The following is a 25,152-nucleotide window of genomic DNA, read 5'->3' on the forward strand; positions in this document are numbered from 1 at the left end:
CCCCAATATTTATGCACCAGACTGTAGATAGATAGATATTAGATAGATAGATAGATACGAGATAGATATGAGATAGATAGAAGGAAAGATATGAGATAGATAGATGAGAGATAGATATTAGATAAATAGATGAATATGAGAAATAGATATTAGATAGATATGAGATAGAAGGATAGATATGAAATAGATAGATGAGAGATATACATTAGATAAATAGATGAATATTAGATAAATAGATATTAGATGTGAGATAGCTATGAGATAGATGATAGATAGATATGAGGATGGATAGATAAGATAGATAGATAGATAGATAGATATGAGGTAGATAGATATGAGATAGATGAGAGATAGATATTAGATAAATAGATGAATATTAGATAAATAGATATTAGATGTGAGATAGCTATGAGATAGATAGATATGAGATAGACAGATATGAGGATGGATAGATAGATAGATAGATAGATAGATAGATAGATAGATAGATAGATATGAGATAGATAGATTGATTGATTAATTTGGGACAAATATGAATTACACTGGTTCTGTGGTCGGCTGACTTATGTCACCTGGTATTAATCAGCCACAGAACCTGTGTAATTCATGTGTGTCCGGAATTACAGTGATACATGACGGATCCAGTTAGATGATGCAGTACTATAGTACATTGCTGGAAGAAGTGGAGGCCAGTTTGCATCTGTGCTGTCTCTTACAACGGCTCAGTGAGTAAGTGCACGTCATCAGGATGTTATATCCCTCAGTGAGTAAGTGCACGTCATCAGGATGTAATATCCCTCATTGGATGACCAAACACAACAACAGATATCTGTGTTGTGTTATCTCCCAGGGGGAACAGAAATAGTTACAGAAAGCGACTTCCACAACGGCCACCCGGTCACCGGGGTCCTGGAACACAGCGGCCTCGGCCGGATACAGAGGGAGAAGATGGTTTACATGACTGTCAAAGACTCTTCTCAAGAAGATGAAGATATTGGTAATGAAATATTATCTGTATGGCTAGGTGGCGTCAGGTCCGTTATGGAAGCCAATGACTCTTCCTCCATTTTATCCAGGCTGCGCTGAAATAGCGGATGAGGTTTACATGGAGGTCATCGTAGGGGAGGAAGAAGCCTCTTCACTTCCAGACGCCCAGACGGAGGATTCCAGCTTAAGCAAAACATTTGTCCCCGTTGCCTGGGCCGCTGCGTACGGTGAGTTATACGGCATCTCCTATGTCACTGCTCTCCTCTTAATAGGGGGACATTTAGAAAACCTGCGCCAGGAAATGTGTCCATAGCGATCACAGGCGTAAATATTACTCTCATTTCAACATTTTTCAAAACAATTCACTAGTTTCTGAAATTCCCTCCTGTACTATACTGTGCTAGATCCTTCTCCAACAAATCTATTATGTACCCTATAAACATGGCAGCTCTGTACTGTGCGCTCGCTGTACTGTGCGAACAGTTACCGGGCTTATTATTGCAGAAAATAATCAGCCGTTATTCTGAATTAGAGCTCTAAACTAAAAGATTATGGGGGTCAATTCAATTAGCCACAAGGGAGGCAAGTGCCCGTCGCAATGGTGTAGAAAGCCCGGCAGCTGAACTTGACCCCCTCGCTGCCCGATCTCTCCTCGGACTCGCTTTTTTTTGGACGCAGGCCTATGGGGCTGCAAACAAAAAACTGCTAGTTCGGAGCTATCGTAAGGGCAACCTACTGTATAGCCGCACTTGTCCGGCCCGTGGATAGTTGAATCGACCCCTAATTGGGAAAACTCTTAATTTTCTTTTTGGTTTAAAATAAACATTGTGCGTTTCATCTTAGTTACATCCCCAAATCAAACCTGCCCTTAATTAGAGGGAAATTCGTTTCACAAAAAGTTTTACCCTAAATTTTTATTTTTGATCGGACATTAAACTAAAAACCGTGCAGGGCATAAGAGATTTAACACGTGCAAGGTCCATATTTTGTAACCAGTATATAACAAGCCCATCAGGAATGGGGGTAACAGAGGGGGGAGGGGGAGGGGGGGGGGGGGATCACAGAACAAACAGGTGACAGAATTTTACCCTAAATTTGATTCATAAAACACCGAATCAGCACACGGGTACCAATATTTATCCTGCAACATAACATTTATACTATCGTCCAAAGAGCTGACACTCAGTGACCTTGTTTTCATTGCCATCTCTGCGCACAGTCCTGGCAGTTATACTTATATTAGTGACTCGGGGAAAAGAGAGAACTCAATGTAAATCTTCCCGGTATAAATTCTATATTCAGATATATTTCATGGTGCTTGGAATCTCATTTTCATTTAGTGAACCTGTAGACTTGTCCCCCCCTGAGAGAATGTTACGATATAACATGAGCAGAGGACGTCTCTCTGCTAGAAACCATTTTGGCTCCTGTTGTCCTGTACATTTTTTTCAGGATAGCGGCAGAACGTCCTCCTGCGCTGCGGTGGTCTCGTCTTAGAGAACTAGTTTTAGTATTAGTAATTTAGGTTGGAGTTTTTGTATTAGACTGCACCATTAGAGACCGATGTTGGTCATTTTCCTTTAATCACTGAAAGATTTATTTAGCAAAGGTTACTTACTGTATGTAGCGCTATCATATTCCGTTGAGCTTGGCAAATGGTGGCAAAACGGGTATAAAAAAGACTGATTAGCAGGGTTTTAAATAAAAAAAAAATCTAAAAATTTTTTACACCTTTTATTGGGGGTTTAAACCATTTTTTATTTTATTTTCTCATATTAATGTTTTAATGGGAAACATTTTTTTTTAATCCTGCATGTTCTATTAATACTGTGAAATAATGCTATGTTGTAGAAATCCTGACCAACCATGTTTTAATGCTTTGTAACCAGGGTTGGTTTTAAAAAAAAAAAAAAAAATTTCCGACCCTGCTGGTTAGAAATATATGGACAGAGAGGTGAGAGGGCCTCAGGCTTACACTCTATAGGGATTGTAGTGTTCCCATTGGGCTGTGTCAGCGGGCCGCTGCTCCCCTGACTGATTTGAAGTAGCTGAAATGCGCTCTGCACTTTTGGCGGCGTCCCTCTGAATCAGCTGTCCTCACCCGCGGGCTGCAGCGTCCCGTTGGGGGAGGGGGGGGTAGCTTTAATGAAAGGATGAGTCCTGAATGTGCGTTTAAAGCTGGCGAGACTGGTAAATAGTCAGAGTTGCAGGGTGGAGGTCAGCTGATGTGCGCCGGGGTCGCAGGAAATGTACATTGGTGATACAGACAGCGGAGGAGGGGGCTTTGTGTGGAATGTGAGGAGGGGGCGAGGAGCCAGTGAAGCTGGTTGCAGAGCGGGTAGGGTGGGGGTAATACTAATTACAGTATAAATATTGATGATAGATACGCTGTCGGCAGTTACACATCGGGCAGACTCTTTCTAATGATTGTGACGACATCTGAGGGTCCGTTCATTCAGCACCCGCTATAGGGTAATGGTTATTACTTGCAGCCTATGGGCCTGTATCCGCCACCCATGGGGTCCCATAGCACACATATGGCAATAATACAGCAGATGCCTTATTATACACATAGCAGACATATGGTAATAATACAGCAGATGCCTTATTATACACATAGCAGACATATGGCAGTAATACAGCAGATGCCTTATCATACACATAGCAGACATATGGTAATAATACAGCAGATGCCTTATCATACACATAGCAGACATATGACAGTAATACAGCAGATGCCTTATCATACACATAGCAGACATGTGGCAGTAATACAGCAGATGCCTTATCATACACATAGCAGACATGTGGCAGTAATACAGCAGATGCCTTATCATACACATAGCAGACATATGGCAATAATACAGCAGATGCCTTATCATACACATAGCAGACATATGGTAATAATACAGCAGATGCCTTATCATACACATAGCAGACATATGGTAATAATACAGCAGATGCCTTATCATACACACAGCAGACATATGGCAGTAATACAGCAGATGCCTTATCATACACATAGCAGACATATGGCAGTAATACAGCAGATGCCTTATCATACACACAGCAGACATATGGTAATAATACAGCAGATGCCTTATCATACACATAGCAGACATATGGCAGTAATACAGCAGATGACTTATCATACACACAGCAGACATGGTAATAATACAGCAGATGCCTTATCATACACACAGCAGACATATGGCAGTAACACAGCAGATGCCTTATCATACACACAGCAGACATATGGCAGTAATACAGCAGATGCCTTATCATACACATAGCAGACATATGGCAGTAATACAGCAGATGCCTTATCATACACATAACAGACATGGTAATAATACAGCAGATGCCTTATCATACACACAGCAGACATATGGCAGTAACACAGCAGATGCCTTACCATACACACAGCAGACATATGGCAGTAATACAGCAGATGCCTTATCATACACATAGCAGACATATGGCAGTAATACAGCAGATGCCTTATCATACACACAGCAGACATATGGCAGTAATACAGCAGATGCCTTATCATACACACAGCAGACATATGGTAATAATACAGCAGATGCCTTATCATACACATAGCAGACATGTGGCAGTAATACAGCAGATGCCTTATCATACACATAGCAGACATATGGCGGTAATACAGCAGATGCCTTATCATACACATAGCAGACATATGGTAATAATACAGCAGATGCCTTATCATACACATAGCAGACATATGGTAATAATACAGCAGATGCCTTATCATACACATAGCAGACATATGGCAGTAATACAGCAGATGCCTTATCATACACATAGCAGACATATGGCAGTAATACAGCAGATGCCTTATCATACACATAGCAGACATATGGTAATAATACAGCAGATGCCTTATCATACACATAGACATATGGCAGTAGTACAGCAGATGCCTTATCATACACATAGCAGACATATGGCAGTAATACAGCAGATGCCTTATCATACACATAGCAGACATATGGTAATAATACAGCAGATGCCTTATCATACACATAGCAGACATATGGCAGTAATACAGCAGATGCCTTATCATACACATAGCAGACATATGGCAGTAATACAGCAGATGCCTTATCATACACATAGCAGACATATGGCAGTAATACAGCAGATGCCTTATCATACACATAGCAGACATATGGCAGTAATACAGCAGATGCCTTATCATACACATAGCAGACATATGGCAGTAATACAGCAGATGCCTTATCATACACATAGCAGACATATGGTAATAATACAGCAGATGCCTTATCATACACATAGCAGACATATGGCAGTAATACAGCAGATGCCTTATCATACACATAGCAGACATATGGTAATAATACAGCAGATGCCTTATCATACACATAGCAGACATATGGCAGTAATACAGCAGATGCCTTATCATACACATAGCAGACATATGGTAATAATACAGCAGATGCCTTATCATACACATAACAGACATATGGCAGTAATACAGCAGATGCCTTATCATACACATAGCAGACATATGGTAATAATACAGCAGATGCCTTATCATACACACAGCAGACACTGCGATCGCTGAGATTAGTACAGAACAAGCGTCTGAGAATATCAGCATTTATCTTTCCAGTTGGGAGGATATTAGGAAAGTCTTGCACCTGTACATTTACACCTCAGCAAGTGGCCGTCTGCTTTATAGATGTGATCTTTTAGGAAGCATCGGTTTCTGTACTGCGCCTGCTGTATTAGCGCTCGTACAATAGGGAGTGACGGTTTCTGTACTGCGCCTGCTGTATTAGCGCTTGTACGATAGGGAAAGTGACGGTTTCTGTACTGCACCTGCTGTATTAGGGGTTGTACGATAGGGAAAGTGACGGTTTCTGTACTGCACCTGCTGTATTAGGGGTTGTACGATAGGGAAAGTGACTGTTTCTGTACTGCACCTGCTGTATTAGGGGTTGTGCGATAGGGAAAGTGACGGTTTCTGTACTGCACCTGCTGTATTAGCGCTCGTACAATAGGGAAAGTGACGGTTTCTGTACTGCACCTGCTGTATTAGGGCTTGTACGATAGGGAAAGTGACGGTTTCTGTGCTGCACCTGCTGTATCAGGGCTTGTACCATAGGGAAAGTGACGGTTCCTGTACTGCACCTGCTGTATTAGGGCTTGTACCATAGGGAAAGTGACTATTTCTGTACTGCACCTGCTGTATTAGCGCTCGTACGATAGGGAAAGTGATGGTTTCTGTACTGCGCCTGCTGTATTAGGGGTTGTGCGATAGGCAAAGTGACTGTTTCTGTACTGCACCTGCTGTATTAGGGGTTGTGCGATAGGGAAAGTGACGGTTTCTGTACTGCACCTGCTGTATTAGCGCTCGTACAATAGGGAGTGACGGTTTCTGTACTGCGCCTGCTGTATTAGCGCTTGTACGATAGGGAAAGTGACGGTTTCTGTACTGCGCCTGCTGTATTAGCGCTTGTACGATAGGGAAAGTGACGGTTTCTGTACTGCGCCTGCTGTATTAGGGGTTGTACGATAGGGAAAGTGACGGTTTCTGTACTGCACCTGCTGTATTAGGGGTTGTACGATAGGGAAAGTGACGGTTTCTGTACTGCACCTGCTGTATTAGGGCTTGTACGATAGGGAAAGTGACGGTTTCTGTACTGCACCTGCTGTATTAGGGCTTGTACGATAGGGAAAGTGACGGTTTCTGTACTGCACCTGCTGTATTAGGGCTTGTACGATAGGGAAAGTGACGGTTTCTGTACTGCACCTGCTGTATTAGGGCTTGTACGATAGGGAAAGTGACGGTTTCTGTACTGCGCCTGCTGTATTAGGGCTTGTACCATAGGGAAAGTGATGGTTTCTGTACTGCACCTGCTGTATTAGCGCTCGTACGATAGGGAAAGTGACGGTTTCAGTACTACACCTGCTGTATTAGCGCTTGTACGATAGGGAAAGTGACGGTTTCTGTACTGCACCTGCTGTATTAGGGCTTGTACCATAGGGAAAGTGACGGTTTCTGTACTGCACCTGCTGTATTAGGGCTTGTACCATAGGGAAAGTGACGGTTTCTGTACTGCACCTGCTGTATTAGGGCTTGTACCATAGGGAAAGTGACGGTTTCTGTACTGCACCTGCTGTATTAGGGCTTGTACCATAGGGAAAGTGACGGTTTCTGTACTGCACCTGCTGTATTAGGGCTTGTACCATAGGGAAAGTGACGGTTTCTGTACTGCACCTGCTGTATTAGGGCTTGTACCATAGGGAAAGTGACGGTTTCTGTACTGCACCTGCTGTATTAGGGCTTGTACCATAGGGAAAGTGATCTTATTATCAGGAAACACTATGTAGATAAGGGGAGATTCCATCTGTGACTGAGGAGCGCAAAGCCTGATGGGAAATCATTTCTTATGCTGCTGCCCGATCGTCTCCTGTACGCTGCACCATAGACTGTAGCCCGATTATTTATATATGTAATCATTTGTTTTTGTGCCGCAGGAGAAGAGAGAGAAATCCCAAGGAAATACGGAGACTGGCAAGAAACTGGTACGCTCCCAGCTATCCCATTATCACTGCTCACTACATTCTCTGGTACTGTCATCCTTCCCCATTATTATGTAAGAGCAGCACAGGGTCCTGTCTACGAACTGGGCCAGTGAGATATCACAGCCGACATCGGGCAGTCGGCAGCACGTGAGAGCTGAAAGCGAAACCAATCGTTAATGAGTGAAAAATGCACTGAGAGGCCTCACAGATGGATGTCAGTCATTATGGAACTGATGTGTGTGGTCATAGTGCAAGGTGATCCTGTCCACCTTGGGGGCCAGGGGCAATATCGCCACTTGTGTGGCCGGCTTCAGTATAACTGCAATTGTACAGATAACACATTATTACTTATTAGAGCGCAGGAGAACTAGAGTATAAATGTGTGATCGTGCCGGAGAACTAGAGTATAAATGTGTGATCGTGCCGGAGAACTAGTGTGTAAATGTGTGAACGCGCACGAGATCTAGACCGTAAATGTGTGATCGCGCAGGAGAACTAGAGTAGAAATGTGTGATCGTGCAGGAGAACTAGAGTATAAATGTGTGATCGCGTAGGAGAACTAGAGTAGAAATGTGTGATCGTGCAGGAGAACTAGAGTATAAATGTGTGATCGCGTAGGAGAACTAGAGTATAAATGTGTGATCGTGCAGGAGAACTAGAGTATAAATGTGTGATCGTGCAGGAGAACTAGAGTATAAATGTGTGATCGCGTAGGAGAACTAGAGTATAAATGTGTGATCACGCAGGAGAACTAGAGGGTAAATGTGTGATCGTGCAGGAGAACTAGAGTATAAATGTGTGATCGCGCAGGAGAACTAGTATAAATGTGTGATTGCGTAGGAGAACTAGAGTATAAATGTGTGATCACGCAGGAGAACTAGAGTGTAAATGTGTGATCGCGCAGGAGAACTAGAGTATAAATGTGTGATCGCGCAGGAGAACTAGTATAAATGTGTGATCGCGCAGGAGAACTACAGTATAAATGTGTGATCGCGCAGGAGAACTAGAGTATAAATGTGTGAGCGCGCAGGAGAACTAGAGTGTAAATGTGTGATCGCGTAGGAGAACTAGAGTGTAAATGTGTGATCGCGCAGGAGAACTAGAGTGTAAATGTGTGAGCGTGCAGGAGAACTAGAGGGTAAATGTGTGAGCGCGCAGGAGAACTAGAGTATAAATGTGTGAGCGCGCAGGAGAACTAGAGTATAAATGTGTGAGCGCGCAGGAGAACTAGAGGGTAAATGTGTGATCGCGCAGGAGAACTAGAGTATAAATGTGTGATCGCGCAGGAGAACTAGTATAAATGTGTGATTGCGTAGGAGAACTAGAGTATAAATGTGTGATCGCGCAGGAGAACTAGAGTGTAAATGTGTGATCGCGCAGGAGAACTAGAGTATAAATGTGTGATCGCGCAGGAGAACTAGTATAAATGTGTGATCGCGCAGGAGAACTACAGTATAAATGTGTGATCGCGCAGGAGAACTACAGTATAAATGTGTGAGCGCGCAGGAGAACTAGAGTATAAATGTGTGATCGCGTAGGAGAACTAGAGTGTAAATGTGTGATCGCGCAGGAGAACTAGAGTATAAATGTGTGAGCGCGCAGGAGAACTAGAGGGTAAATGTGTGAGCGTGCAGGAGAACTAGAGGGTAAATGTGTGAGCGCGCAGGAGAACTAGAGTATAAATGTGTGAGCGCGCAGGAGAACTAGAGTGTAAATGTGTGAGCACGCAGGAGAACTAGAGTGAAAATGTGTGATCGCGCAGGAGAACTAGAGAGTAAATGTGTGATCACGCAGGAGAACTAGAGAGTAAATGTGTGAGCGCGCAGGATAACTAGAGTGTAAATGTGTGATCGTGCCGGAGAACTAGAGTGTAAATGTGTGATCGCGCAGGAGAACTAGAGTGTAAATGTGTGTGCGCGCAGTGTTCCCCAATGGATTCAGAGAAAAGAAGTTATGGAAATCCTGTTCTCTCTATCGTCCCATGCTGGACTCTGGAGATGTCCCTAAACTGCCCTTTTGGTTAGGTGCGCTCACATAGTTACAGTACCTTTTACCCCCCAAACTGGCGCCCTTTTCCCGTGAAAAGTAGAAACTTGCAATTGAACAACTGTAACTGAGCAGAAATGAGCCATCCGCTTCCTCCCCAATGACTGTATATCACCCCCTCATTTATAGAGCAGAATTCCGGCTTGTTCACCAGTTTGTCTGGAACCCAGGTCTGTATTATGTGATGTTTTCTTCTCTCAGGAACTGTGGAATCCAGACTGGAAAATAAGAATGGAACAGCGACCCAGTACCTGCAGATCTGTGACAGCATCGCCACCAGCAGAGCACTCAAACAGAGAGCCAAGAAGAGGAGAAGAGGTGATGCCAGGCAATGGCAGACAGGTAACGTGTCCTACAGCGCAGTCACACAGATATCCCATCTGCGCAGTCACACAGATATCTCATACACGCATGTGCAGTCACACAGATATCTCCTCTATCCATGTGCAGTCACACAGATATCCCATCCGCAGTCACACAGATATCCCATCCGCACAGTCACACAGATATCCCATACACGCATGTGCAGTCACACAGATATCTCCTCTATGCATGTGCAGTCACAGATATCTCGTCCGTACAGCGCAATAACACAGATATCCCGTCCGTGCATGTGCAGTCACACAGAACCCACATACGCAGTCACAGATATCCCGTCCGTACAGCGCAATAACACAGATATCCCGTCCGTACAGTGCAATCACACAGATATCCCATCTGTAGAACCCACATACGCATGCATCCCTTCCCTACAGCACAGTCTCACCTCTATCCATTCATTCAGTGCAGTCACACACACATTCTTTGCCATACAGTACAGTCAGGCAAGGTTCCCTTCCATACAGTACAGTCACACAAACATTCCTACTGTACAGTGCAGTCACGCACGCAACCCTTTTCTTACAGCGCAGTCACACAGACATTCCTCCCAGATAGTCCTTACATGCAGCGCAGTCACACAGACATTCCTCCAGATAGTCCTTATATGCAGCAGAGTCACACACATTCCTCCAGCTAGTCCTTACGTGCAGTGCAGTCACACAGACCTTCCTCCAGATAGTCCTTACATGCAGCGCAGTCACACAGACCTTCCTCCAGATAGTCCTTACATGCAGCGCAGTCACACAGACCTTCCTCCAGATAGTCCTTACATGCAGTGCAGTCACACAGACATTCCTCCAGATAGTCCTTATGTGCAGCGCAGTCACACAGACCTTCCTCCAGATAGTCCTTATGTGCAGCGCAGTCACACAGACCTTCCTCCAGATAGTCCTTACGTGCAGTGCAGTCACACAGACCTTCCTCCAGATAGTCCTTACGTGCAGCGCAGTCACACAGACATTCCTCCCAGATTGTGACTGCGTTGCACATAAGGACTATCTGGAGGAATGTCAGTCCTTGCATGCAGCGCAGTCACAATCTGGAGGAATGTCTGTGTGACTGCGCTGCACGTAAGGACTATCTGGAGGAAGGTCTGTGTGACTGCACTGCACGTAAGGACTATCTGGGAGGAATGTGTGTGACTGCACTGCACGTAAGGACTATCTGGGAGGAATGTGTGTGACTGCACTGCACGTAAGGACTATCTGGGAGGAATGTGTGTGACTGCACTGCACGTAAGGACTATCTGGAGGAATGTCTGTGTGACTGCACTGCACGTAAGGACTATCTGGAGGAATGTCTGTGTGACTGCGCTGCACGTAAGGACTATCTGGAGGAAGGTCTGTGTGACTGCGCTGCATGTAAGGACTATCTGGAGGAAGGTCTGTGTGACTGCGCTGCACGTAAGGACTATCTGGAGGAAGGTCTTTGTGACTGCGCTGCATGTAAGGACTAAGACCTTCCTCCAGATAGTCCTTACATGCAGCGCAGTCACACAGACCTTCCTCCAGATAGTCCTTACGTGCAGCGCAGTCACACAGACATTCCTCCAGATAGTCCTTACATGCAGCGCAGTCACACAGACCTTCCTCCAGATAGTCCTTACATGCAGCGCAGTCACACAGACCTTCCTCCAGATAGTCCTTACGTGCAGCGCAGTCACACAGACATTCCTCCAGATAGTCCTTACATGCAGCGCAGTCACACAGACCTTCCTCCAGATAGTCCTTACATGCAGCGCAGTCACACAGACCTTCCTCCAGATAGTCCTTACGTGCAGCGCAGTCACACAGACCTTCCTCCAGATAGTCCTTACGTGCAGCGCAGTCACACAGACCTTCCTCCAGATAGTCCTTATGTGCAGCGTAGTCACACACATTCCTCCCAGATAGTCCTTACATGCAGCGCAGTCACACAGACCTTCCTCCAGATAGTCCTTACGTGCAGCGCAGTCACACAGACCTTCCTCCAGATAGTCCTTATATGCAGCGCAGTCACACAGATATTCCTCCCCCCCGTGTGTGCTACTGCAGCCTATAGGACAGTCTGTGTTGGTGCACAAAGCACAGTATAAAGAGTTTATATGAGGAGGGGGCTGCGTAATTGTGTACTGTAACTGGTGCGGTTTGTCCCGGAGAAAGTGTGTGATGGGGATATTGTGCATTTGTGCCTATATAGTTTGTGAGTTACATGGTAACATACACACTGTAATCATATAGTCAGTGGGGTTTGTGAGTTACATGAATGCATCATAGGTTTGTGAGTTTAGTTAGTGGCAGTAATAATAATAATAATAATAATAATGAGAATTATAAGACGTGTGCGGAACGAGAATAGCAATGGCATCTGGGTTACATAGAAACATACACGCATGCCATGAAATACTTCTACACATGTATAAAACAGTTAAAGAATTCAGAGTACAGGAAACGATGTAATGTACCATCTATGCTACATTGTTTCATGTGATGTGTCAGATTGTTATTGAAGATTGTTATGTTATAAATAATATATAACCTATGAAATGCTGCATGTAACCTTCCCTGCTCTCATTCTCCCTGTGACGTGTTATACTTATTGTATGACTGCATAGCGTAATGTGCTATAGGGTGTGTCTGTATGAGATATATATATATATATATATATATATATATATATATATATATATATATATATACACACACAGTGATCCATACATCTAACCTATATTTCATTTAGAGCAGAAAGTAACTAGTATTTCTGGGTAAACTGAAAACTGCCCGTGCGGGAGGTTATTTCATGAGATTAGTTATTAAATGGTAATTAGTATTTTTACTTCGCTATTAGCCCTTCCGTGTTCACAGCGCGTCCTTCTACACCCTGGTAGCCAAAAATGGCATTATTTACTATAGCTTATTACTTTGCCACAAATGTGCAATCTGTGGACTAAATTGAAGACTTTGAGGGGTATTCAAGATGGGAGCGAAAAGTCCATGCTGGACTTTTCGCTCCACATCGGAGCTTTTCCTGGGATAAAGTATCGGGCGCGCGTCCGCTTTATCCCCGTATTCAGTTTAAAATGAACGAAAACGGGACCCAGCAAATGAGGATCGGCGAAAAAAAACGGGAATTTTCGGGAATTGTAGGACCCCCTTAAAACTGTCCAGACATGGAGGATCACTATGGGTACCCCCGTTTTTGGCTGAAAAAGAAAGTCGGGGATTTAAATAGCCGCAGCAGGTGTTTTTTTCCCGACATTGAAGAGGTGATGCAGAAGAGCACTTAGGTTATTTTTTTTTCATTTTTTTAAGTGGTCCCATCAAATTTGGGGTACATGAAAATGGGTACTAGCATATTTTTAAGTCCCTAAAGTAATCTTTTTTTAATTCTGCAAAAAAAAAACCACCTGTCGCTAATAATTCTATTCTAGAAAACACGTGCCGCATACTTGCAGAATAGCCCTGAACCTATTTCCCTATTTTTAAACACTTTTTACCATTTATTTTTTTTCACCCCAATTTTTTTATTATTTTTTTGGGGTGTCCCTGTTTTTTTTTTTACTTTTTTTGACAGTTTATTTTTAAATGACATTCCCAGGGGTGCAGGCTATTTTTTTTAAGCCTGCACCCCTAAACCCCAATTCTGCACTTTTTTTTTACCACCTATTCAGTGGTGAAAAGTTATCCCCGTTTTTTTTTTTTCAAAGACTTTTCGAACCTGCGAAAAGTCTTTTCAATTAACCCCGTATTCAATTTCAATCGGCGAAAATGATGTCATCGGCGGTAATTTATCACCGATTCCGAAATTTTCTCTCCAAATTGCATACCCCTGTTTGTGTAAATGTGCAGGAAGCTAAATGTTCTCCATACTACGTAGTAATGACTGTAAGCTGCGCGGCGCATTATTCTACATTACATCTTCAACATACAATGCAACAAATTCCTGTTTTCCTTTCTTCCTCCAGCTGTCATTATCGGTCCTGACGGGCAGCCATTGACCGTGTACCCTTGTCATTTATGTGGGAAGAAGTTTAAGTCTCGGGGTTTCCTGAAGAGACATATGAAGAACCACCCCGATCATATGATGAAGAAGAAATATCAGTGCACGGACTGTGACTTCACCACCAACAAGAAGGTGAGCTTCCACAACCACCTAGAGAGTCACAAACTGAGCAGCAAGGTGGACAAGTCGCACGAGTTTACCGAGTACACCCGGAGATACCGCGAGGCCAGTCCGCTCAGCTCCAACAAGCTTATCCTGAGGGACAAGGAACCCAAACTCCACAAGTGCAAATACTGTGACTACGAGACGGCCGAGCAGGGTCTCCTGAACCGCCACCTGCTGGCTGTCCACAGCAAGAACTTCCCTCACGTGTGCGTAGAATGCGGAAAGGGCTTCAGACACCCTTCCGAGCTGAAGAAACACATGAGGACGCATACGGGCGAGAAGCCATACTTGTGCCATTTTTGCGAATTCCGCTGCGCTGACCAGTCCAACTTGAAAACGCACATTAAAAGCCGCCACGGGACGGACTTGCCCTTTAAGTGTGAACAGTGCCCCCAGGCCTTTACAGACGAAAAGGAACTTTTACGGCACACGGAGCTCTTTCAGGGTCACAAAACGCACCAGTGCCCCCATTGTGACCACAAGAGCACCAACTCCAGCGACCTTAAGAGGCACATTATATCCGTTCACACCAAGGACTTCCCCCACAAATGTGAGGTGTGCGAGAAAGGCTTTCATCGCCCCTCGGAACTGAAGAAGCACAGCGAGACGCATAAGGGAAAGAAGATCCACCAGTGCCGACACTGTGACTTTAAAACCTCCGACCCGTTTATACTTAGCGGCCACATTCTGTCCGTCCACACCAAGGACTTGCCTTTTAAATGTAAAAAATGTAAGCGAGGGTTTCGGCTTCAGCCGGAGCTGAAGAAGCACATGAAAACGCACAGCGGGAAGAAGGTCTACCAGTGCCAGTACTGCGAATACAGCACGACGGACGCATCGGGATTTAAACGCCACGTCATCTCAATACACACAAAAGACTACCCGCACCGCTGCGACTTCTGCAAAAAGGGATTCCGGCGGCCGTCAGAGAAGAATCAGCATATAATGAGGCACCACAAAGAGGCGATGCTGTAACCGCACATGTCGCACGGCACGAACCATAGGCCCTCATCGTATAGAAGAGAGAAGATGAGACCGTACGAGAGAGCGCAGTTAACCGCTTCACTGATGGGAACGGCAACTATTTCCCCCCCATTTTTCTTTTTTGCACTTTGTTGCTTAGTCCTCAATAGTGAAGGGGTTAATCCTGTTGCCACAAACCCAATCGGATCAGACACGCCATAGAGCGTGACGAGACCGTCTTGTCCCCATCAAAGTTCAGAGAATGGAAAAAGTAAAAGGTTCTACTACACTAGGTGAGAGGTGGGCAGCCTGTGATCCTGTAACTGAGGAACTACAAGTCCCAGCATTCCCGGCCAGCCGCAAGCTGCCCACCTCAGATCTGGATGTAGATTAGGCGCCAAAGGTCGCCCCCATCTCTGCCAAGGTTCAGAATCACCAGTAAAGCCCGGTGATTGTTACCCGCATTTGGCTGTACTGGGGAAATGTCCAATTTTTAATGGAGTATAAACTATTTCTATAAGAGTTTACAGAGCTGCTAACGCCACGCCGTTATATAATACAGTATTCAGAGTAGCCCTCTTCTAATACGAAGGTCAAATACTGCAAGATAAAAAGGTGCTAGAAAAGTGACGCTGTACATACAGAAAATCCCTTTTTATCTGGTGTTACAGTTGAATGTTGTTTGGTAGAAACATGTTTTATTGTATGTATGTATGTATGAGTCCAATGTTTTTTTTAATCTTAAATATATATATATATATATTATATCTATAGATGGAAAATTATACCAGTAATGAAAATTTAGCACTTTTATTTCTAATGAATTGTCTGTTACGAGTGAGAGATATGTCGGGGGATGGTCATTAAAGCTTCACCTTGGCCGCTAGTGGGAATATTTATACTAGACCGTCTATACATCCATGCTGTGACCTACCCATACAGTAATTATTTATCCAGTACATAATGCTGCCACTATACAAGTTTACAGTCACCACAATAAAATATGCATCCTTTTCTAAATAACGCCGCGTCTCCGCATGCCGCAGGTCACGCTGCTTCCGACAAAACAAAGCGATTGCATTAAAAAAAAAAAAAAAAAAGAAATCTCCTTCAATGATTCATTGAGTTTTTTTTTTATTTGGTCTATTTCTATCGGTTTTAAGTTGCAACTCATTTGCACTCTTGTCCTCAAAACAATATCACAAAATTTTGTTTCTCTGCCCTATCTGGGGGACACCGACAACCATGGGGTGTAGAGGTCTTTGTGAGGAGCAGGAACATCAAACGAACATGTTTGTAGCCATTCTCAGCCAATCGGAAGTCTCCCCATGAGAATGGGCACCATCATCGATATTGCAGGAGCAGCTTTCAGAGTTGTAATATATTTATTCTGCTTTTACTCCTGGAAAGCTCTGCTGGAGAGGTTAGGAGAAGCTCTTCACCCTGTGGTCCCGCGGGAGTGTCCCAGGCCCTCCGGGCAACTGCCACTGATCTCGAGACTGCACACTGGAGCAGGGTTGGTGCACGTTTTTCCTGCATGGTCTAGTCCCCACCATAGCCAGGGATGTTGTTGGCACTCCCGCAGATGGCTAGGGATGACTAGATGGTTAGTAACTATTAATAACTTGCCACGGATGGTCAATGGTTTTGCTATTGCTGGATTAAAGCCAGGCAATTTTTTTCTTGCCCATGGCATAAGGAGTACAGAGCAGAGCTTGGCCCCTTCCCCGATTGGTCTGAGTCCCTCCTCTAGGCACTGCACTCATTGCGACCGATGGTGTAAGCCACCGATGTCACCACTGTCCAGGAACCCCTGCCCCAAGCCTGCCGATAAAGGTGGTATCTTGCTTCAAGGCATTACCATTTGCCTGTTTCCATTCACAGAACCTTCAGATGAAGCTCCTGACCTGCTGATCATGGACAAATCCTTACTTAGTGAGATAGCTCTTCTGCCTGACTTAGGTGACCTGCGGGTCTCTTCTATGGTGGCTGAACAGAAGCCATCTCAGCCAGGGCAGAATCCTGTCCGTGGGGACCTAGACCGTCGTTACGGCTAATACAAATGTTCAGGGTTCGTAAGCAGTGATGTTGGGTCTTCTTCTGCTGGGACTTTGAATCAGGCCCTAAGTCTTGACAAATGAAGGGAGCTCGACTTAGCAGCTCTACCCAGAGTGTGTTGGTAATACAGCCTGTTTGGCTCCATCAAGCAATACAAAATGCATACAAATACTGTGGCCACCGCTTATAGATGTAGTATAATCATGCTTAAGCGATTAATATAACTTCTTGTGGTATATTAGAAGATGAGAACGGAGGATTTGCAGCAATCTCCTATTTCAGCAAGCAATATCCTGTATTAATACAGTGTATCCAAATAAACCTATATAGGTAATATATATCTGCTTATTCTGTTGTAGAAAGACATCACAGAGCCCAGACTGTAGGTATTAGTTAGCAAGCACTTATCCAGGCACCTAACGAGCTAAGTGCTGACATTTCTTACCACTGCTGGAGTAAATTATTTGCTTGTTCCCATAAACTCCTGATAGATTTAGGGTCTAATGACTCACTTCCAGCCGGGGTGAATGAGGATATACCGCGCCTTATGGGCGTTTAACGTTGTAAGGTGTGGCGCCCTTATAGCCAAGGGCACACAGCTTCAGGAGCCCAGTCACACGGCTGGCTGCAGTTACCGTGTTAGAGCCGTCCATCAGGTTCTTTCAGGCAGCAGCTGATTTGAGGGCCAGCGGTCTCTGGCTAGCCGCAGGGAGCGAGACACCTTACCACATTGCACGCACATAAGGCGGACAGTGTTATACATGCCACTGCCTTATGAGAACTGATTACATGTTATTATGCATTGTGCTAATTAAGGAATAAACATTTTATAGACAGCACTAATAGCAGCACATTTAGTTTTCTATAGGTGCGGGGTTTTTTAGCAGCAGCAGAGAGTTGTAGTGGAACTAAACTTAGTTTATTTAATAATATAGTGCACTAGCACCCTGGTCTACGACATGGTAATGCAGCCGCGGTTGCTGGCGCTCTCGCAATAGAGTATGCAAATGCTAATCGCAGATTTCCTGTTGCCGGGGGCGGTGCGAGGGAGTGTACGAGCAGTGAAACGCCCACCTTTAGGCTGCGCGGTCTGTGCATTTGCATGGGAGATTGTGAACACGTCAACACATTGACGCAACATCGGCTGCACCATCAACATTTGCGGTAGCCTAGGGTCTACTCTAGTCCAACTAAACATGGCCTCTGACGCATTGGAACGCAGCAGCACAGCCATGAAACGGCCTCTTTTTGCGATCAATGTAGGTCATTTCCCAGTCACCACCCTGAAACGCCCAGGGACAGCAGACTCCTTCGCAAGTGTTAGCGATTTCATATGCAAGTGCGATCGGCATCGCTCACATTAGTTTGCCCGTGCACTGTAAGAGTTTGTGACTTCACGCAGGTGGCATCGCTCACATTAGTTTGCCCATGTGCATGTGCCATCGCTCAACTACAGAAATATGGCGCTGCATTCAGCTGTGAAGGCGGCCCTTAGCTCGCTTGGCTCTAAGGGCTTTGCTGTTGAATCCATGATCCTTCGAGCTGAGGGGTTCTCCCACCAGGTCATCCAAATATGGTGGGAGTGTAACAGGATGCACTTTAAGCTGACTCACCTCTGGTCATTCCTGCAGGACGGCTTGGAAAGTATTGAAGCTGCGCTGAATTTGCAGGTTATTGTTCTCCATCTTTTTTTTTTTTTTTATAAGGAATTTGGCTTCCATTTCTGAAGTTCAGTCATTCCTTCAGGGTGTGTTGCATGTTCATCCACCTGATGTTCCAGTGGTGGAGCCTTGGGACCTCCATTTGGTTCTCTCGGCATAGCAGAAGTTATATTTTGTGACACTTGTTTCTGTGAACTTCATCTGGAAGGTGCCTTTTCTGTTGTCCATTCCTACTATAAAAAGACGGGGATCTGAATTGGCGGCTCTCTCATGTTGATCCCCGTACTTTGTTTTCCACCAGGACCATTCTGTCTTGCAAACCGGTCCCTCTTTTAAGATGTAGGTTGTGTCCAGGTTTCACTTTAATTGGCACATTGTAATCCTGGGGTTATACCACAATTCAGATTCATCGCTACTGGATGTGATTTGGGCCTTGAGGATCGATGTGGCTTCGTTACGGTAGACAGTCTTCTCATCTTGTATAATGTACAGCAACAAAACAGTAGTAGACAAATGGATCCAGTCTACTATTCGTCAAGCGTACGTCTCGGAACAGGTTGCTAGACATATTTTGGCTAATTTTTACCAGGTTGGAGTGCAGCTCTTGGGTGACTGGTCGGTTGAGCTGTTGTGGTCCTTGGTTTTATACATTTACCAAATGTTTGCAGCTAGAGATGCCAGTTATGGGTGAAATGTTTTGGCTTAGTGTTCCTTCCCTTAGGGGCAGCTTTGCAACATCCCCATGGCTGGTAATGCCCGCCTTATAGGAGGACATAGGAAAGGGGATTTTTTTTGTACTCAACGTTAAATCCATTTCTCTTACTCTATCTGGGGGACACTGTGCTCCGACCCTCCGACCCTCTTGTTGTACACTTTGCGTTTGTGCAGGTTAAGTGTTTATTTGGTCAGACTCTCCTATAGTCTCAAGATTAAGATCAAGACTTCCGGTTGGCCGAGAGGGACGAGTTTAGCTACAAACAAGTTATAAGTTTTATGTGCCCTGCTCCTCTGAACACCCTATATACCCCCCATGATTGGCAATGTTCCCGGATGGAGTAAGAAACATTCAACGGTGAGTGCCAGAAGTCATCTACCATTTTGCATCTATATGAAGATCAATTCTGTGAATTTGATATAATTTAAGACTTTTTTTTTTTTTTTATGTTAAATGCTCCTAGAAGAATTGGCTTATGTGGCTGTAACTGATTGTACATGTCGTAAGAATGTTGTTACTGTTAACGTGAGATTATTTCTTAATGTATTTACTCATCACATTGAGCTGAGAATAAACAACTCCTCTTGCGTTTCGCCACTGTTTGACTGATTTAAAGTGTGTCGGGCGCAGAATGAACCCTCCAACTACTAGAGAGGACACTGAGCAGAGGTCTACAACAAAGAAATCTACCCACACTTTACTCTTTGCTTTACCATTGATTGATAGGACGGTAAACTATATAACCCACGTATCTGTATATTGGCAATATTCAGAAAAGTCCTATATGAATGAGGACTGGTCACTTCAAGCAAAGTAGATTTATTTCTGCAAACAGAAGACCTAATCCGCTCACTTAAATCAGTGTTACCAAGAACCTCATTCCCCCTGGGTTTGCCGCCACTATAGATATATAGAGCACTACGCGTTTCGCTGGCTTGCTCATAGCTTCCTTATTGCTCTGACCACTGGCTTAGCAGACAAGTCCTGGGGCTGGAGATACAGAATTATTCTGTATTAGCTGAAAAGCAGCAACAAATAAATATTGGGGGGAGGGCATTTGCTACGCTACTGACCATACAGCAACAAGTGTATTATCCTCTGAATAATGGCCGTCTAGTAAAGCGCTTTACATGTCACAGTTATTATCTGCCATAGTACCGTGCACTGCTGCAAATAGCCCTGGGGGTAAAGAATTGAAGAGTAGATATTTTAATGGAATTTCCAAGAAGTCTTTCTCTGAATAGATGTTTATTTACAAATCCAGCCCCCCGTCCCCCTCCCCACTTTATTTCAGTAATAATCACACTTCAAATCTAGAGGATTTTTTTATTTATTTTACAGCGGATTATATTCCACAGCAATATTTAAACATCAGTAATAACCTACAAAATACAGTAGTTTATAGACAATAAACACCCACCATCTAGCAAGCATAGAGGAGGTTTGCAGTGGTTTACCCTACGCACCTGTATATTCAGATGTAAGGTATCCTTCACCATTAGTCATGTTATACTGTATCAGCCTTGCACACCTATGGCCGGAACGGACGCTACGCCCCAAAAATCGAGGCTTTATGGAGAACAGGCGCTCAATCAGCCAGAGTTTATTGCAGAGCTTTCAGCAGTTGTTTATTTGTGAATGCCAATGGCCAGCTGTGACCGTATATATATATATATACACTCTATGTTTAAGCGAATATTGCAGAATAATGCTATCAGAATAAATGGGTATACAGGACAGTTACATAAGCACCTTACATTGAAGATTAAGGGACATAGGATCCTGCACAGACCCAAACTACTAGTTGAGGCAAAACTTGGTGTTGTAGATCAGAGGTTCTCAAACTCGGTCCTCAGGACCCCACACAGGTCACGTTTTCCAGGTCACTCAGCAGGTGCACAGGTGTGTTCATTACTTACTGACACATTTTAAAAGATCCACAGGTGGAGGGAATATCTCACTTGTGATTCTGTGAGGAGACCGGGAAAACATGCACTGTTTGGGGTCCTGAGGACAGAGTTTGAGAACCTGTGTTGTAGAACATTCACAAATCTATAGGTGTAAAAGTACCAGCGAAATCTTGTCCCAGGAATTCAGCTCTTCCCTGGAAGACTTGTGAAAGTTATTTAGGAGAACCTCAGCCTAGGCGGTTCATAAACAGCCTCATCTGACAGACATTACATATAACCTATAATAAGAACTTCACCCCAGCCTAAAATACAGGATACAGCTGGCCACACATCTAAAGATTATCTGTCCAACCAGCCAACTAGTTGATTGGTTGGAATGAGAATCTGGTAATGTATGGGAGTAACTGACAATCAGCAATTTGCTCCCAAACACCGGAAAATGGACAAAAACTGTTGTTTGAACAAATTGTTTAGATCAAACATTTAACAAACTTGTCTGACGCCATTTTCATCTGTTTTCTGGCATTTAGGAGCAAATTGCTGATCATCAGTTACTCCCATACATTACCAGATTCTCATTCCAACCAATCACCTAGTTAGCTGGTTGGATGTAAGTTGGTCTAGTGTGTGGCCAGCTTAAGACTATTACCCCACCCTCCAGCAGCAGAGGACCCCCCCTCACAGGTTAACGGAATACGTGCAGCCGGCAGGGAATAGCGACCACGCTCGGCGGCCGGTGGGTTGGACAGACATTGGTGAAGACAAAAGATTTAAAAAAAAAAAAACAGCTCAAAAACATTATACAGGGGGAAAAAAGAAGAGTTTATAATACAGAACGTCACATCCATTTCTCAGTATTAAGCTCCAGCCTGCACAGGACACACACAGGATTCATGAGCTGAAACTCCCAACCACAGAGAGGTTATCGCCAGCCTGGCGCAAATCCACTAACGCCCAACCGCGCAGCTGTTTGCAGATCAAAGATCCCTCTTATTGTTTTCCTGGTCTCTTAGGCTAATCCTTAAATTGTGTAGAAGTAGTATCCCTACGATTTATATAAATGTAAAACAGTATAAAAAATATAAAACCATTTCAAACATTCGTAAACCTCAGTGAAGTGAATTCAGTATAACAAGTTAGTCTGTGACCAACACCCATGAAATAGGCAGCGTTTAAGTTTTAAACAGTGCGAAGAACTTAACTTTTCTTTTTTACAACAGGCGCAATAGTGCAAAACAAGAATTTCCCAAACCACCCCAGCGTATCCCTTATAGTGAGCAAAGCACAGACTTCCCCCATTGCAGGGGACCCCCTTCCTAGAATGCACGTCAGGCACTTACACGTTGGCACAGAGAGCCGGCTACATCAACTGAATAGGACCAAAGCTAACGTACAAGGACGGACTGTTACACGGTTGCTTCTATCCTCCATGTGTGTGTGCAGCTCTTACACAGACTGAACCTCTAACACTGATAAATAGGACGTTTTGCTGCTCAGACTACTCCTGGGTGCGTTTTCCTGGCAGCAGACCGGATCTGGCACCATCTCGTTCATTCCTGAAACCAACAGAAAATAAAGGAGCTTTTAAAACCACAAACTAATCCGGACATGAAATTCTCCATCATGGAGCTGCCATATTGTTCTGTATGCAGAAGCCGGGATATTATGCTGATAACGTCACTTCTGTGCACAGGTTTCCATGGACAGACAATTACACACAGTATGTGACCGCACAAAGCCTCCTACCTGCTTCCACGTGTTTCCTCTGCGCTCAATCACCACAGTCCGGGTCCCCGTAGTTGTAGATGGAGATTTATCTTTGTAGTCAGATAACAGCCGGAGGATGGGGTACTGGGTGCTGTAACTGTTCCAGAACAAAATATTCACAGAGTTCACATGACATTCAGGGTACATTACAGGACGTCGCTCCATGTGTGGCCCAACAATCACTGTACTGGACTCAGACATGTATCTAATTTGATGAAAATGGCTGGAAAATCTATATGACAGCTCCCTTCCCAGAGAGTCCTAATATGGGACCTTAAATTCATCCGGCATTCAGTTATCTTTATCAGTTATATAAATCGGTAGATTTAAGCCTCATTCAAACATTTGCCGTGAAAACGGATAGTGCAGGAAACATAATACACGCTATATATATTAAATATATATTTTTTATTTTAATATTTTTTTAATGCATTTCACTTTTTCCATGTTAATCCTTTGTACTGGCTCTGTAACAAGGGATTTATGTGCAATGGCGGGGACAGAACCATGGGCACTTATTTGTCATACTTGTAACGCACCTCTCATCTCTTTATGAACATGGGAAAAGCACATTAAGGTCCTGATTTTGAGCCGCACGCACTTCCGATATCGGACGCAGTGATGTCTCTGTAGTAAGTTGCACCACACATGCATCCCGACTGTAAGTGCACAGAGTCGCAGTATTGGTTCAGATGCACAGGGGACAGGGGGTGGTGGCCAATCAGACGCATGGAGTGGGGAAGGGGTGGCCAATCAGAGGCATGGGGGGGTGGCTAATCAGAGGCACAGGGGGGGTGGCTAATCAGAGGCACAGGGGGGGTGGCTAATCAGGCATGGGGGTGGTGGTGGTGGCTATCAGATGCACGGGGGAGGGGGTGGCTAATCTGAGGCACGGGGGAGGGGGTGGTTGCTATCAGAAGCACGGGGGAGGGGGTGGCTAATCTGAGGCACGGGGATTCTGCCTCTTATGGGAGTGTTGCTGAAAGTTGTTGCTACAAAAACGCTTCAACACTCACATTGGATGCCGCACTCAGACGGAGAACCTGAACCTAGCGTGGGACTGGTGCATGTTTTTTATTGGTGAGACTCATGGCAACGCCACCAGCAGTATTTGATGCATAAAGTGGGCGTCTCGGCCCTTGCACATTGGGACGCATGGCTGTACACTTGGGAAGGGGCTCTGCAGTGGCGTTAGGGTAATGTATTGGGACGCATGGCTGTACACTTGGGAAGGGGCTCTGTAGTGGCGTTAGGGTAATGTATTGGGACACATGGTTGTACACTTGGGAAGGGGCTCTGTAGTGGCGTTAGGGTAATGTATTGGGACGCATGGCTGTACACTTGGGAAGGGGCTCTGTAGTGGCGTTAGGGTAATGTATTGGGACACATGGCTGTACACTTGGGAAGGGGCTCTGTAGGGGCGTTAGGGTAATGTATTGGGACGCTCAGTTGTACACTTGGGAAGGGGCTTTGTAGTGACGTTAGGGTAATATATTGGGACGCATGGCTGTACACTTGGGAAGGGGCTCTGTAGCAGCGTTAGGGTAATGTATTGGGACGCATGGTTGTACACTTGGGAAGGGGCTCTGTAGCGGCATTAGGGTAATGTATTGGTACGCTCGGTTGTACACTTGGGAAGGGGCTCTGTAGTGGCGTTAGGGTAATGTATTGGGACGCTCAGTTGTACACTTGGGAAGGGGCTTTGTAGTGACGTTAGGGTAATGTATTGGGACGCTTGGTTGTACACTTGGGAAGGGGCTCTGTAGGGGCGTTAGGGTAATATATTGGGACGCATGGTTGTACACTGGAAGGGGCTGTGTAGCAGGTTTAGGGTAATGTATTGGGACGCTTGGTTGTACACTTGGGAAGGGGCTCTGTAGGGGCGTTAGGGTAATATATTGGGATGCTTGGTTGTACACTTGGGAAGGGGCTCTGTAGC

The 25,152-nt window shown here is 44.7% G+C and overlaps 2 protein-coding genes across 7 annotated transcripts in view; one reads left to right on the forward strand and one right to left on the reverse strand.

The window, feature by feature from the left end:
- The window catches only part of ZNF711 (ZFX family zinc finger ZNF711), a 111,983-nt gene extending 91,877 nt beyond the window's left edge, over positions 1-20,106 (forward strand). For 4 of the 5 annotated variants that reach the window (XM_088461929.1, XM_088461928.1, XM_088461930.1 and 1 more), the window contains 5 exons: positions 851-997; positions 1,077-1,214; positions 7,519-7,566; positions 9,814-9,954; positions 13,937-20,106. In XM_088461929.1, coding sequence (XP_088318055.1) covers positions 851-997; positions 1,077-1,214; positions 7,519-7,566; positions 9,814-9,954; positions 13,937-15,114 — 1,652 coding nt within the window. In that variant the 3' untranslated portion in view covers positions 15,115-20,106. The remainder of the gene's footprint in view (positions 1-850; positions 998-1,076; positions 1,215-7,518; positions 7,567-9,813; positions 9,955-13,936) is intronic. The other variant, XM_088461932.1, reaches the window with a different exon arrangement.
- A 1,752-nt stretch (positions 20,107-21,858) lies between these two features.
- Positions 21,859-25,152, reverse strand: part of POF1B (POF1B actin binding protein) — an 81,496-nt gene continuing 78,202 nt past the window's right edge. For both annotated transcript variants that reach the window (XM_088461926.1, XM_088461927.1), the window contains 2 exons: positions 23,193-23,310; positions 21,859-23,002 (listed from right to left, as the gene is read on the reverse strand). In XM_088461926.1, the coding sequence (XP_088318052.1) occupies positions 22,997-23,002; positions 23,193-23,310 (124 nt within the window). In that variant the 3' untranslated portion in view covers positions 21,859-22,996. The remainder of the gene's footprint in view (positions 23,003-23,192; positions 23,311-25,152) is intronic.

This window comes from Taudactylus pleione, unplaced genomic scaffold (genome assembly GCF_031769625.1).
Source record: "Taudactylus pleione unplaced genomic scaffold, aTauple2 ptg001125l, whole genome shotgun sequence".
Classification (NCBI taxonomy): Eukaryota; Metazoa; Chordata; class Amphibia; order Anura; family Myobatrachidae; genus Taudactylus; species Taudactylus pleione.